The following is a 15543-nucleotide window of genomic DNA, read 5'->3' as shown; positions in this document are numbered from 1 at the left end:
TGAATCGAAGTATCGCTGGTGTAAACCATCGTGCAATCTAGGTAATCATGTGGCGTACTTTCAAAAGGATTAAGGTCCCAAATTACTTCCTTGTCCTGTAATGAAACTGACGTCTGGCAGCTTCCGGAATCGTTCAAAGATTTCGCAGGTACTTACACCCGCGGCAAAGGAGTTGGCCGGGAATGTACAACACATTGCCACCGGGAATTATTCCAAGCTCAATGGAAGGTTTTACTCGATCCCGAGTTTTTACAGGCATATGAACACGGCATTGTGATTCTCTGTTGTGACAGGATCAAACATAGGTTTTACCCACGAATATTCACTTATTCTGCGGATTACCCTGAGAAGTGAGTAATTGATATTATTTGTTCGATTTTGCAACTCATGAAAATCAGGGTACTTGTCGCAACTATCCAGCAGCTGGGAGGTTGTCCTTGCCCACGATGTGTCATACCAATGGGACGACTTCACAATTTAGGAATGTTTCGCAATAGGCAGCAGCATACAACTCTCGCACATTCTGATCACTCGAGGAGCCAGCTGGTTAAAACGGCACGCAGCTTCATCTACGAAAAGAACTATGGTGTAGACAGCACAGCTGTCGAGTCGCTTTTGAAGCCTGAATCATGGGTACCAACCTCTGTGAGCATGACCATCAACTTTTGCTTGCTTTTACTAACACTTCATTAGAACACTTTTTTGGATTGCCTCGGTTCTTTTGGATTCAATGTGTTTGTCGCGCTCGTGGTGGATTTGCTACATGAGTTTGAACTTGGAGTATGGCGTATACTTTTGATACACCTGTTAAGAATTCTTTGTGCATTCAACAAGGACCTGATCCATGAGCTTGATAAGAGGTGCGCCAAAATTTTATTTTTGAGTATCACTTAATAAGCTAACAATCAATTAACGTTGATAGGTACAGGCAGGTCCCCCCATTTGGTTCAGCGACCATCAGGAGATTCTCTGCAAACACTTCCGATATGTCTAACTTGGCTGCTCGTAACTTCGAGGACCTTCTACAAGTATGTATTCAGGAAACTCCCATATCTTCGCCAACTAATTTTGTTTCAAGTGTTCAATCCCTGTTTTCGATGGTCTGCTTCCAGAACAGCACAACAAAATTCTTATGGATCTTCTTTTCATCATGGCCCACTGGCATGGATTGGCGAAACTTCACATGCACTCTGACCTCACCCTAGAGATTCTCGACCAACAGACAACGGATCTTGGCGAACAATTTCGTGAGTTTAAAGCGAAAGTTTGCTCTGCATATCATACCCAAGAACTCGATTGTGAAGTCGACGCACAATCTCGTCGACAGGCCAAGGATGCGGCCAAACGGGTAGAGACAGGCAAGGTGAATAATGTCGGGCAAGTGACTGCGGCTCCACAATCTGAGCCAGGTGCCATCGGTAAAGGAAAAGGAAAAGCGAGTCTGGAGCAGTCCCGGGACATACCTGTGCCAAAGCAGCTGCAAAGGAAAAAGTTGTTTAATTTTCAAACTTACAAGTTTCACGCGCTAGGAGATTACGTGGCCTCCATCCATCATTTTGGAACAATGGATTCGTACAGCACCAAACCAGTATGTCATGGCTCGCTGCTCTTCCTTACCCTAAATTAATTTCTCATTAGGGAGAACTAGAGCATCATACGTCAAAAGACAGATATCGTCATACTGATCGAAAGGCCTTCGTTCACCAGCTAACTCAGATCGAGCATCATCAGACACGTTTGCGCCACATCAAGCAACGGCAACAAGGAAAAGACTTTCGTACAGAAGTGAATGAAATGACGAACGACCCTGAAGTACATCATTATATTGGCCAAAGTGAGAAGAATTATGATGATATTGGTCACTACCTCCGTAGCCACGTGCATGACCCTGCTATGAAGGTAAGTGACTTCTCACTTCATAGACATTATTCTAAGCTGTGCCCCAGGACTTCTTTTTCCAATTAAAAGTCCATATTATGGATCATCTCAATCCGGGGGACAAGTCAGCTTCTCTCAACCAAGAACACGACACGATTCTCTTCAAATGTAACAGAATCTATCATCACAACATCGCCAAATTCAACTTTACTACTTACAATGTTAGGAGGGCACAAGACGTTATCAATCCAAGGACGCCTCATTGCAATATTATGATGCTCAAACATCGTGACGATCAAACTGACGATAATGACAAAGCTACCGAATTTAATTTTGTTAAGCGCATAATTCAATCATTTCCGATTCCTGGTGCAACCTTGATACCGATCTGGCCCATAATGCGACCTTCACTTTGTTCAATTCAGTCATTTTGATCTCTAGCGCAACCTTACTCCATTCTGTCTAGCTATCGTGATTTGCCCATCTCAATCATCAAGCAGTTGGCTACCATCTCTACTATGCAGCTGCCTATTTAAAACTGAGGAATTTGCTTGTCAGTCCCTCAAAGTACACCACCTTTTCCATGGATATACATCGTGAGTTGACTCCATCTCACTGATGTAACTCGAGGGGAATAGTACAGCCCACGGCTCCAGTTTATCTGTACACACCTCAGTTGGGCTGTGTACTACAGGTTATACCACCACCTGTATGCCGACTTCTTATTATGCGTGTGATATCCACTGATGCCTTTTTTCCAGAATGCCCAAGTTCACCTCGTCTATTCACCCTGTTGTTTATATCTAACTTGTCATTTCAGCACCCTTTCGTCGATTTCAACGGCCCAGAATGTTTTGTCCTCAGTGCTTATCTGGCGCACAACTACCGCCAGGTCTCTCCGATATATGTGAGCCATCCTCAAAATCAGTAACTTCATCTTATCATTCTGTAGTGTCCAGATTATGTGTCGGTCAACAGTTTAGATGGTGTTCTACCCGTAGTCGGCGCACTCGCAATTCCTCACGTCGATGAAACACTGTTTCATACAATATACAAAAAGCAGGTGAGAGCTACATCAAACTGGAAATAACACCCTGACAGGATGAACATAGTTTGGTGATGGTGATTTCCTTCGGGCTATTGACGCCCATTTTTGCCGGCCAAATGGGGCAGGGATGATTACTCCAGTGTGGCAAGTGAGTTTTACCTTCATTCATGCTAGTGTGCAGTGTTCCATAGACTGATTTTCATTTCTATAGCTCAGCAAGTTAAATGACATCATCCAATTCAACCCGGCGCCATTCCCATATGGCTTCCCGCCTCCCATAGTGACCAATGTGTCATCTCTTCCCACCCACTTTCAACCAAACAACCAACTGACTTCTGTGTTTGTGCCTCCTGCCCTCCTATCAGTTGGTGGGCCAGCTTGGCCTTGTGACTTTGATTATGGATATGAGCAGGAAGATTATACCATAGCTTCGCTTGGTTACGCTGAAGATTCGGTCATCCCTCCACAAGACACAGAAATGGATGGCGGATTATTTGGGCAGCTCACTCCTACAATCACAAGGGTGTTTCATGACACTTTGAGATGGACAGGCGTCGACATTGCAATTAATAATGACGACAGGTCGGCAATCAAAGCCGCAATGAACAGCACTTGTTGGAGATGCCCAATTTACTTAATGAAGTATTTTCTCTATGGTACTTTCTGGCTTGGCTTGGGGAACCTGTTCACCACCACAAAGCAGGAACAACGTGTCATACTCACCAATAGCTTCTTGAGCGCAATAGCTCATGATCAAACAATGTTGCAAGAATTGGTCAATGAACCGGGTGAGCACCTTTCCTCGATTCCATGAGACATTTTTCATAGCATGGTCAGCAATCTTACAGCGTGCAGTTGCACATTTTCCCAGTGGAACGTCCATCAGATGGGACATCATTCATTTGCTTGTACGCTTTCCTCTCGTCTTATTCTCATTCACTGATAAACATTCTGGGCAGTTTTCTGGTACCATCAAGAATAGACTGTCAGATATGCATAAGGTAGTCCAGGGATGCACCAGACTCGACAACTTCTCTGGTGGTGGTACAGTTCAAGAACAGGAGGCGAGGGTCAAAGCATTATTTGATTCTTTTAACTCGAGTGACCAACAGGACGTAAGTGGCAAGGCCGATGTGATATCATCATGACTTATGGTGACCTAGATCGAACGAGCTATTGCTGAACTTGTGGAACTGTATATGTTCGGGGAACTCATGTGGATGTCAACATTCCAAACCGTGATCGGCTTGGCTGAGGGTACCCGCGATGGCAGGGTTGCTGACCTTTTTCCTCAAGAAGTTTGAGGGGAGAACTCGGCATTAGCAAAAGATTTTGCTGTGACTTTGCTTACCATAGTAAGTGTTTCTTAGTCGTTGCTTGTAGCAATAAAGTCATCACTGTATCAGATTTACCACACGTTTCATCTTGGGCAACCCCTGAAGACCCGTGGCCGCAAACCGGGTGCCGTGTATTGTATCATTCTAGCTGCCATCACACATATGTACGCGAACCTGAAGCAGTATCCCACATTTATGAAGACAATGATTGGGTTGACGTTCCTAAGGTCAATGTTCTTTTCATGATCTCTGCATTGGTTTTGATGCACATCGACATTCAGGGCTCCGAATGTATTGCCCATGGACCCCAAGATACAGGCCCCTAAAGTGTCTGCATATGAGAAATGAGCAAGGACTGTAGCAGATTGTAGTCCCATCAAGCAGGTGGAGGTCAATTTACCTGATCTTCCCTATGCAGAGTTCACATCCATCCATTACACGAGGACGATGGAGATAGCTGACGATAGATGCTTCCTCTAACTTCGGGAACATTGCTGTATCGGGTCGCATAGGTGTATGATACTCCCATTCATGTCACACAAGATGTAGGATATGTACTAACTACTCGCACGCTGAGCAATGTATGATCGTCATCAATGTATTCAACAAGGTGCTATTCAGTGTACCGCTGAGATGAACTCTGACAATTACACCTGATCATAGCATAGTGATTGGGGCTTGATGGACTGAAGCACCACTTTGTTTGATAGCATCTATCAGCGCATAGCCATGTCATGTTATTGGATAGCAGATATACAGTAGTACACCAGATATTATCTACATTCAAGGTATGAATCCCAGTGAAGACCGACAACAAAGATATAGCTATATGTGAATAGAGAACAAAAAAATAACCACATGAAATCTATTTGGCCTGTTTTGACGTCTTTAACGAAATAAGGATTCGAGACAAGAGGTCGAGCTTACTAGAGAGTGCGTAATTTGGTAACAGGGGGAGGGTGCAGTGGGCTGAGGAGAGCTGTGGCACACTGCATGCGCAGGTGTACAGGGCGGTCGCGGCATGTGGGAGAGGCACAAGAGACAGAGGCGCTGAGCCTCACAGGTATCTACTTTGAATACTGTTATCATAAAGCATTCAAAAGATAGCGGGAGGTTGGATATAGGATAGTTGGCATGAACGAAAGCAGAATAAAGTGGGCGCTGGAGGGTGCGATTAGGTGAAAAGAGAGTTCCGGGGAGGCTGTAAGGGCACTGGGAGGTTCTTGATGGCGCAGTCAGGCGAAGAGGAGATATTTAGAGTCCAGAAGAAAAAGAAATAAGGGAAAAAGAGTAACACACCAAATAAGACAGCAGTATCCCAAAATACCACCTTCTCCTGGATAGTCACAACATACCAGGCTTAAGATGATTGCACCAAATAGAACGATGACGAGGAGGGGCTAGCAATATTGAGATGATGGGTCAAAGGTCGATGTCATCCAACTAATTTGAATCGGAGATTCATACAGCCTAATTAGGCAAATGTTGAATTGTTTATCTTTATTTGCCACAGTGTTATAAGATCTGATTACGACCAAACTCAACTACTTCGGGCGATCTTAAGGTACCACGCCCCTGAATCAATTTTGCCGATCCCCCACACATCATACAAACATATAAATGGCTCGCGTACCACATACAGGTGCTCATGGACCGTTGCTAGTGAAAGATATCAAGATATGACCCTTACACGTACTTAGCCTTTTCATTTTACATACACGAACACTCCTCCTACCATGCGTCATACACGTTTCCTATTGACTCTCCGTCCCAATCAAACGTATTAATTCCTCCTCTCGTCGAACAATCTCCCTCAGTCTTTTTGAACCAAGACTGAGGTGAGCTATCTTATTGACATCCCTACTCTACTCTTACTAACTACTACTCTACTAGTTCTGTTCTCGCCCTTAGGTATGGTCCATAGTTACCCTTGAGTCTTTTTGAACCAAGACTGAGTTCTGTTCTCGCCCTTAGTTTCTCTAGTCCGAGTCTCTTCACCTTTGATAGGTTATGAGCCCTGGCTCAGACTAGGCATACATTCGTTTCTCGCTTCCACTCGCCTTATCTGAGCCTCTCCGACCTTTTCCGAACTGGAACAAGGTCGCCCTCTATCCCCGCTTGACCTGCGGATCTTATCCATTCCCTTGCCGCCATCGCCGCCATTAACGCCTGTCGTACCAACTCGCTCGTTACCACACCCATTGAATCTTCCCATTCTATTGTCGCCATCGCCGACACATCGTTCGACACCTGTCATGTCCACCATATCGTCGTCCAACATCCGGATTCCAACATCTTTTCCTCACCCTCCTCTGGACGCCAATGGCTCCAACTACACCTCGTGGGTAACGACCATGGACCTTTGGCTCTCGCTCTTCAACCTTTGGCGCCTCCTTTCAGGAGATGAGAAGGGTCCTCCGCGCCCAACCAGAAGCACCACTGAGACTGAGGCTGACTTCAACAAACGCCTCGCGGCACATGATGCGAGCGCGGACGTCATTTCTTTCCGAGAACGCCAAAGCATAACCAAAGGACTCCTTGGTATGACGGTACACTCAAGTGACCTCATCCACTTCATGGGTGTCACTGATCCAGCCGTCATCTGGAAAGCGCTAGAAGACAAGTATCAGGCGTCTGTTGGCATCCGCTTTACGAGCCTCATGGGCCGTATCTTTGACCTTCCCAAAGCATCTGATAGCGACTCTCTTACCAAGACCATTAAGGAGATCACGGACATCAAGGCCCAATTCAAGGTCATTGAATCCATCGAATGGAAGTGCAACGAATATACCCTTGTCCAAGCGCTACTGCGTGCCCTTCCCGACTTCTATGCGCCGCTTTCCCAGCTCATACTCCATAGTGCTGACGCCAATACCGGGAAGCTAACGCTGGAAGGAGTCATCAGCCAGATCAGGAACTCGGAACAATATTATGCAAGTTTCGGCTCTGCAAACCCACATGCGCACCACACAGCCATGGCTGCTAGGGTGGCGAAAGCAGGTAAACCTACTGAGCGTGCCAAACCGAAGGATTTTGACGCCTCCAAGGGAGATAAATGGGAGTTGTCGTGGCGCTCGACGTGCGGATCTTGCAAGCGCACAGGCCATATCTGGAACAACTGCCGTGCTCGTCTAGCAAAATCCGACTCATCAAACACGTCAGCGTGCATTCCCCCCTCACCTTCACAAGGTACTGACATATCAGTTCCCCTACCAGGACAACCTGACGGCATTCCATCGTTTCTTCGTCTTCCTACACACTCTGCTAGTTTCTCTAATACGAGCACTATTTCTTTTCAATTCCACGTAGACTCTGCCGCCACCGCACATATGGAATCCAATCACTCCCTCTTCACTCGCTACAGAACTTACAACCCTCCATTAATCGTGAAACTTGCGAATGACGATACTGTTCTTGCCCCAGGTTGGGGATTCATCACGCTAGTGCTCGACGGAAGACATGAGTCTATCGAACTCCCTTTCCTCCACGTACCAGACCTACGGTGCACACTGATATCAGTGTCTGCTCTAGCGTCGGAGGGAATTTTCTTCGAAACGGATGCTGAAGGAGGACAAATGCGTCGTGCTGATAAGACTGTGATCGCACGTGTGGAATGCTCTGCCGGTCTATACTACCTTCGAGCCAAGCACACCCATACGGCCTTTGCCACCAGGTCCACCTCGGCTACGCCATTACCACTAGCTGTATGGCATGCACGCATGGGCCATGCCGCAAACTCCACCTTGCGCAAAGCTGAGAAGGTTGTATTAGGACTGTCACTTAACCTGTTAGACGAGTCTACAGGACCTGGTGACCACATTGACTGTCCGTCGTGCCTAATGGGCAAACAAAAACGATTGCCGTTCCCATCTCATGCTCGACACCGTGCAACGCACGTCGCTGAACTTGTTCACACTGACGTTTGGGGACCCGTCAACACTGCAACCCCGTCCGGTGAAACATACTTTGTTGCCTTCACTGATGATTTTTCGCGTTATTCCACTATCTACCTCATTAAGCACAAGAGTGAGGTACACTCGCACCTTCTGCGATATATCGCCTGGATTGAAAACCAGTCAGGGCAACGAGTTAAACGCCTCCGCAGTGACAACGGTGGCGAATACGTCTCTCACGCTACTATTGAATTCCTGCGTAGTAAAGGAATTGAGCACGAACTTACGATGCCTCATACAGCCGAACAGAATGGTGTTGCCGAACGTGGACACCAGACCATTGCCACCCGAGCATTAAGTGCCCATCACCAGAGTGGTTTTCCTCGTTCGTTCTGGGGCCACGCCATCCTCAACTCAGTATACATCAAGAACTTCCTCCCGTCGTCAGCTACTGACAACAGAACGCCGTTTTGAACTCTTCTATGGTGAACTACCAAATGTCTCGCACCTACGTCCGTTTGGCTGCCTCGCATATGCTCACATCCCAGACGACAATCGCCACAAGTACGACTTTGTTTCGAGACGGTGCTTCCTACTGGGGCACGTCAAAGATGCGGGATATCTTCTATGGGATCCAGCGACACGACAGACGGTGCGCTCTTGAAATGTCCTTTTTGATGAAAAATTCTTCTACGGCACACCCAACTCAGTTCTCTCGCCCCTCGTTGAATTACACAACCAGCGCATTGCAATGCAGCAGCCCACCCTCGCATTGCCACATGATTTGCCGATATCAGAAGACGGCTTCAGAACCACACGACCTGGAGAAGATGATTCCGGTATTACACTACCAGGACCCAGTACCGTTTCAGTGGGAGTACTTCCGACTTCTGCTCCTCTCATCCCCGAACCTCCACAGCCATTCCCGCAGTCGAACGACAATGTTCTCCCTGTCCCTGCTGAAGTTCCGGTAGAAACGGTACCATCTCCTGAGCCACGACGTTCGACACGTCAACGCATTGACGCGCGACCAGCAGTCCCGAAAACTGTTGCCATCCCAACAAAACATGTCCCAGTACAGCGGCGTTGGACTTATGTACCGGTCACTGTTGAGGAGGAGGTTGTTGAAGAAGAAAATCTTAGTATTAGTGCTACCCCCGATGTCACCATTGAGCACTCCGCGAAGCATGTATCCTTGGCGGACAGCAACAAGATTGATGGACGGAAGCTTCCCCCCAAAACGATAGCTGCCGCTCGCTTGTCAATGGATTCGGGTCATTGGGAAAGCGCAATGAATGAAGAGTTAGCTTCGTTGGGAGAAAAAGGAGTGGGTGTCTTAACACCACTCCCATCAGGGAGAAAAGCAGTCGGCTCACGGTGGGTGTACTCGCACAAGTATGACGAAAATGGCCAGATTGCCCGCCACAAGGCCCGCCTTGTTGCGCAGGGTTTCACACAGATCGAAGGACTAGATTACACCGACACCTTTGCTCCTGTTGCAAAATACGACACCGTACGTGCACTACTCTCCATGGTCGCTAAGTTTGATCTTGAACTTGATCAAATGGACGTGAAGACCGCCTTTCTCAATGGCGAGCTTGACGAAGAAATCTACATGCGTCAACCTCCAGGCTTCGAAGACCCTGAGCATCCAGATTGGGTCTGGAAACTCCTCAAGGCCATCTACGGACTCAAGCAAGCCGGTCGTCAATGGAACAAGACACTCGATGATTTCCTGCGAAAAGAAGGTTTTAATTTTGTTCGTAGCGAAGCAGACTATAGTCTGTATGTTTTACGAAAAGATGACAAGACCATCTGGCTCCTTGTTTACGTCGATGACATGTTGCTCGCATCGAACTGTCGGGATTTCCTTAACGGTTTCAAATCGGAGATGAGCAAACGTTTTGAAATGAAGGACCTTGGTGAAGCGCGTCATTTCTTAGGAATGCACATTACACGAGATCGCTCTAAGAAGCACCTTACCGTCAACCAATCCTCCTTTCTCGAACAGATTCTCAGTGAAACTCGGATGTCAGATTGTCGACCAGTATCTACCCCCATGGTTCCAGGGATCTCCTTGACGAAGTCATCTGCACCCCTCACTCAAGCCGAAATCCAACAATTTGCGCACATGCCATACGCGCGTGTCGTTGGGGAACTCAACTTCGCCATGCGCGTTAGTCGTCCCGATATTGCATATGCAGTATCGGCGCTGTCAAAATATCTGAGTAACCCTGGCATAGACCACTACCGCCAGCTTCACCATCTCCTTCGTTACCTTCGTGGATCCACACATCATTCCCTAACGTTTGGTTTGTCCAACCAAGGACTCATCGGTTATTCGGATTCTGACTTCGCGTCTGATAAAGACGACAGTCGCTCAATTGGGGGCTATGTCTACTTTCTTTTCGGTTCCCCCATCAGTTGGCGTTCCCAAAAGCAATCCGTCGTTGCGACTTCGTCTACTGAAGCTGAATACATCTCACTCTCTAACGCGGCCCGCGAACAGATCCATCTCAGCCAGCTGCTATGCGATTTTGGTCTTGACCTCTCGCTGATCACCCCCACCACGTTATATGGTGATAACAATGGAAGTCGCGCACTAACGAAAAACCCTCAATTCCACGACCGGGCCAAGCACATTCGCGTCCGCTATCACTTCGTTCGAGATCTGGTCAGCGACGGCACCATCATCATTCCCTATGTACCCACACATGATATGATTGCCGACATCTTCACGAAATCCCTACCACGAAAACTTTTCCGCAACCATCGACACTCGCTTGCTCTTCGTTCATCGTCAAACGAAGACCCAGTTGAATGAGCACGCCCGCGTCTCTAGCGTTTTGCGTTCGAGTGGGAGTATCAAGATATGACCCTTACACGTACTTAGCCTTTTCATTTTACATACACGAACACTCCTCCTACCATGCGTCATACACGTTTCCTATTGACTCTCCGTCCCAATCAAACGTATTAATTCCTCCTCTCGTCGAACAATCTCCCTCAGTCTTTTTGAACCAAGACTGAGGTGAGCTATCTTATTGACATCCCTACTCTACTCTTACTAACTACTACTCTACTAGTTCTGTTCTCGCCCTTAGGTATGGTCCATAGTTACCCTTGAGTCTTTTTGAACCAAGACTGAGTTCTGTTCTCGCCCTTAGTTTCTCTAGTCCGAGTCTCTTCACCTTTGATAAAAGATGGAAAAGTAGTGGTAAGTAACGTAAAATTGTATGACTGCCTCCAAGTAAGTAACAGATACTATCCAGACGGAAGTAGATAAGTGGTTAAATTTGGTAAGACCACGTAGCGTAATGCTTCCGGCAGCTTACTCAAATTATGCAGCAGTTTACCAAATCGGTCATTACGTGGCCATCCTGCCGTCATCTGCATCAGGCCACGGTAGTTGAAAAGCTCCGTGCTGCGGCAAATAAAGTGAAGTCAACACTTCAGGTAAGTGTATGTCTTCATTCAAAACGTCGAGCATCCAGCAACTTTTTTTAGCTATGCCAATCAGATCTTCAAAGCTTTGCCCGTCGTCACTGACGGACTCACGGACTCTGGCCCATCTGTACTACTACTACCATCTTCACTGGCGGACTGACTGGGCCAATCTGTACCATCTTCGCCAATCATCACACATGTACTATATATCATTGATGAGCTACAACTAGAACTACCATTTCCATTGCTTTACAGCTTCATACCCGGTACTACTTCTGTGCTAAACATAGAACACATCTGATATCCAGCAACCACTAGTATTAGTACAATGCTCATCTAATTTTCCTTCTGGTGACGCATCTGCGCTTGTTCTACAGTGTTATCTTGTACTAGTGTTATATATTGTTATCGTGACTAAATTAGTCAAATCAGCATTGCAGTGTGTTCCTAGCGGGGCTATTACGATAAAATGGTGTGAATTTAAAAATACAAAATCACATTGTGTGAACAACATTGACAAGTTGAACCATGGACACGACAGTACGTTCAGCTTTGAAGCTTGAAGACTTGTACCTCATGCAATCCCCCACAATCAACCAACAGATACAGTTGCAGGAGCATAGTGTCCCTGTCTGGCCCATGCAACTCCGGCAATACACGCAGATAACAATGCCGTGAGTGTATATCATTACTAGGATAAATTCATCGGGTACTGACTCGGGCTTTGTTTGATAGGGACGTCATTCCACATCACGACTATAACATCGAGGCCATGCAGACTGATTGGGCTCAGTTCGTGACTTCCATTTAGCACAATATCAACTTAACCGCTATCTTGACAGGTCTCAAACGCACGGTGATTGGGAAGAGTTGGACCATCCATCAGGAGCTATATACCACTATAATGCGAAAATGGTGAGTGCAGCTGGTATTCCGAGTTATACATATATTTTGATGAGAATAAAGGAAACATACGCGGAAATTAATATGACAGAATTTTCAGATGCACAGCTCCAGAGGCTCGAGTCGTGGATCAAGGCATCAAGATCCAAACTAAATGGCAGGAAATGGTTGCTAGTAGTCGAGCCACTCCGAATGAGAGGAATAGACATCTATACATACTACTACGTGGTTCCGGAGAGAAGGATCATTGCCTGGCTAGAACAGGTGGATGGCTATATTCTTTTCCAGGAATGTATGACAGCGCGGCACTGGAACCATAAAAGTATGTCAATTTTTTTGGTGGTTTTTGTTATTGAACTTGTTTTGGACAGGACTCGAACTGGAGGCTCAATACTGGTGAGCTAAAGATCACCATTCTGATGGAAGCAAATGTTTTTAATTGCACCAGGAAACACATTGAGTACTTTCCCCATGGGATCGACATACCTCTCCAGGACATCAGAACTTTGCGCATCTGAATATAAGTTGAATTGGTATCGCGTGGGTGAGTTCTTCAGCATTATAGCACCTGACCAAGACAAACCTGGGGAATAAATAGAAGCATCCACCACGGAACACTCAACGGCGGCTTCAATATTTTGGAAACCCGACAAAATGAAGGAAATGGCTGCTGAGCTGGCCGCTGTAGGCATGCACACTGATCTCAAGCTACATCTTCAAGTTGATGACCAAAACAGAGGACTTTGCAAGACATGATGGAGCTATGGATGGAACATGTACCATCATCTATGGTACATGAGCCTTGGAAAGACTGGAACTATAAATTTATCTTGAACAGGCAGATTAGCATATATTCTCTATACGATACTATTTTTCATACCAGACATATCCTGATTGAATATTCAAAGGCCATCATGAATACCTAAATCACCATGGCCAACCCGAAGCGTGCTTGATGCGAATGCATTCGGTGACCGGGAAGTGTGGACCCCTCAAAAAGTCTCCCTTCCTGACTGGCACTGCAGTCGCCATGTTTTGGATTCCATTCCTAATGCTAGATCATCTTAAACATGTTTATGTCGATGGCCTCGTAAATGGGGTGGACATCAGGAGATTTACTGATGATTTCAGCGCCCAGGCCAAAGCTCAAACTACCATGGTGAGTGCTACATTGTGGCCTAATTGAGAACACTTACTATTCGTCTGACAGGCAAGTGACATTATGGTGGTCAATGCCAGCATCCTTGCAGTTCCAGGTCTAGGTACACAACTGGCTACGAAGGCATTGTGTTCCATCTCCTTCGTTCTCTGTGTCTACTGCATCATCGGGTGCACGATTGCACAACAATTGGTTCAAAGATTGAGATACCTTGTCTTTTCAGTGCGATCATCTTTTTTTTCATTTGCAGCCTGGTCTGACAATATCGATTGGATAGGCATATTACTTACAAGAGGAGATGGGCACTTTTGCGATCCTTGCGAGATACCGATGTTCACATTCCTGATGAGGTGAAATAAGGTATTCATCATGATGAGTCATTACTGACAGGTGCACTATAGTTTGGCATTTGCCATCATTGGAGTTCTAGCAGGGATCTTCACCGTTGAATTTGGCCTTCCCTTGTCTGCAAGGATAGGATGCAGGCTGATCCTCATTGTTGGGGGAGGGCTTGTGATTCCATTGACGATGGCCAGCTTTGGGCCTGGACTGATTCGATGATGGGGTTCAATACCCTTGTGCTCTATATAAACACTACTATGGAGTCCGATATTGGTCCAATATACATGAACGCCTCAGCTTCCACGTGACACTGTTTGAGCTTGTGTGTGAACTTGAAGTGGTGGCCACATGGAATGTGAGTACACACCGGATACGACTCAACCGTCTGCCAAAAGCTCCAGTTCCTTACCGATGTGACCAGTGAATCTCATCAAGATTCGGTTGGACATACACGATACAGAACGATTGATTTACTATCTGCAGTAGTATGGCAGGTAAGTCGCCCTTAATGAATTCATATTGAATTTATGTCCCATACTTTCTTTTTCATATGTATTCATTCAATGGCTCGATTATATGAAAGTTGTACAAGTTATTAATGACCACACACTGTAAATATTTTGAGAGTGTTATAACTTTTGTTGAGGTACTTCCTGCATGGGTCATGACAATTGGCAATGACCTTTACTGTATAAATATGAGGAAATTTTGTAAACCATGACTTGTGACTCCTTAGCACTGCAAGTATTCATCATGCAGGCAAGCTCAGACAAAGGATGATCATTATACTGGAGAGATGCCATACCTCCTTCAATGGTTTATTCTGAGGTATCACAGTCGTGAGACATATATATCTTCATCAGAATTACGATTTTCTTACAACTTCCTGTAAACCATGATTTGTAATTCCTTGGCATTGTAGTTATTCATCATGCAGGCAAGCTCAGACAAAAGGTGACCACTATATTGGAGAGACACCATACTTCCTTCAATAGTTTATCTATGAGGTATCACAGTTGTGAGACATATATTTTTTCGTCAAAATTATGCCTTTTTTGCAATTTTCTGTCAATTGATACCATCATGCTAACGTGCATGCATTACTTTGCCTTTCTATATAATTTGTGTAGATTTGATTTGATCTTATTAGAAATATCTATAAAAATCATGTCCAGCCCGAATTCCTGATGACATAGCTTACTTGATCACTTTATTTACATGTGTCATTGCTCAGCTTACTATAGCAAATATCACATGATCTTTTGTTGGAATAAGAAAGATACCAGTTCCCAGTGCTCAGAAGGAACCAGCACCATATGTCCAGTGTTTTTGTTTCTCTCGTTCATTCTCATATGTTTGCCCTCCCTCCACACCCGCTGAGTGCTGAGTGCTGAACGCTGAGCATTAATGCTGTCAAGAATTGATACCTGCACTGTCCTGGTGTACCAAATTTTCACAAATAGCCATGGTAATATTCATGCCCAGCATCATATCATTTATCTTATTATCATTCAACAGTTCTTATCAAGTTGACTT

At 45.7% G+C, this 15543-nt stretch overlaps 2 protein-coding genes across 2 annotated transcripts; both read left to right on the top strand.

Moving 5' to 3' along the window:
- Positions 1-483: 483 nt before the first annotated feature.
- On the top strand, positions 484-4230 carry F5891DRAFT_1204084 (uncharacterized protein; the record flags this gene model as incomplete). The annotated part of the gene is made up of 12 exons (XM_041368974.1): positions 484-645; positions 694-860; positions 923-1028; positions 1079-1588; positions 1639-1899; positions 2699-2785; positions 2831-2941; positions 2991-3074; positions 3138-3714; positions 3764-3834; positions 3886-4041; positions 4090-4230. The coding sequence occupies 12 exons, from the start codon at positions 484-486 to the stop codon at positions 4228-4230; spliced, it is 2433 nt and encodes an 810-aa protein (XP_041216115.1).
- A 7901-nt stretch (positions 4231-12131) lies between these two features.
- F5891DRAFT_1204081 (uncharacterized protein) lies at positions 12132-13024 on the top strand (the record flags this gene model as incomplete). The annotated part of the gene is made up of 6 exons (XM_041368973.1): positions 12132-12277; positions 12339-12395; positions 12446-12518; positions 12570-12828; positions 12878-12902; positions 12955-13024. The coding sequence occupies 6 exons, from the start codon at positions 12132-12134 to the stop codon at positions 13022-13024; spliced, it is 630 nt and encodes a 209-aa protein (XP_041216114.1).
- Between the last annotated feature and the right edge of the window lie 2519 nt (positions 13025-15543).

Source organism: Suillus fuscotomentosus, assembly GCF_016647785.1.
Source record: "Suillus fuscotomentosus strain FC203 chromosome Unknown F5891scaffold_625, whole genome shotgun sequence".
NCBI classification, from domain to species: Eukaryota; Fungi; Basidiomycota; class Agaricomycetes; order Boletales; family Suillaceae; genus Suillus; species Suillus fuscotomentosus.
This window is presented reverse-complemented; position numbering and strand designations above follow the sequence as displayed.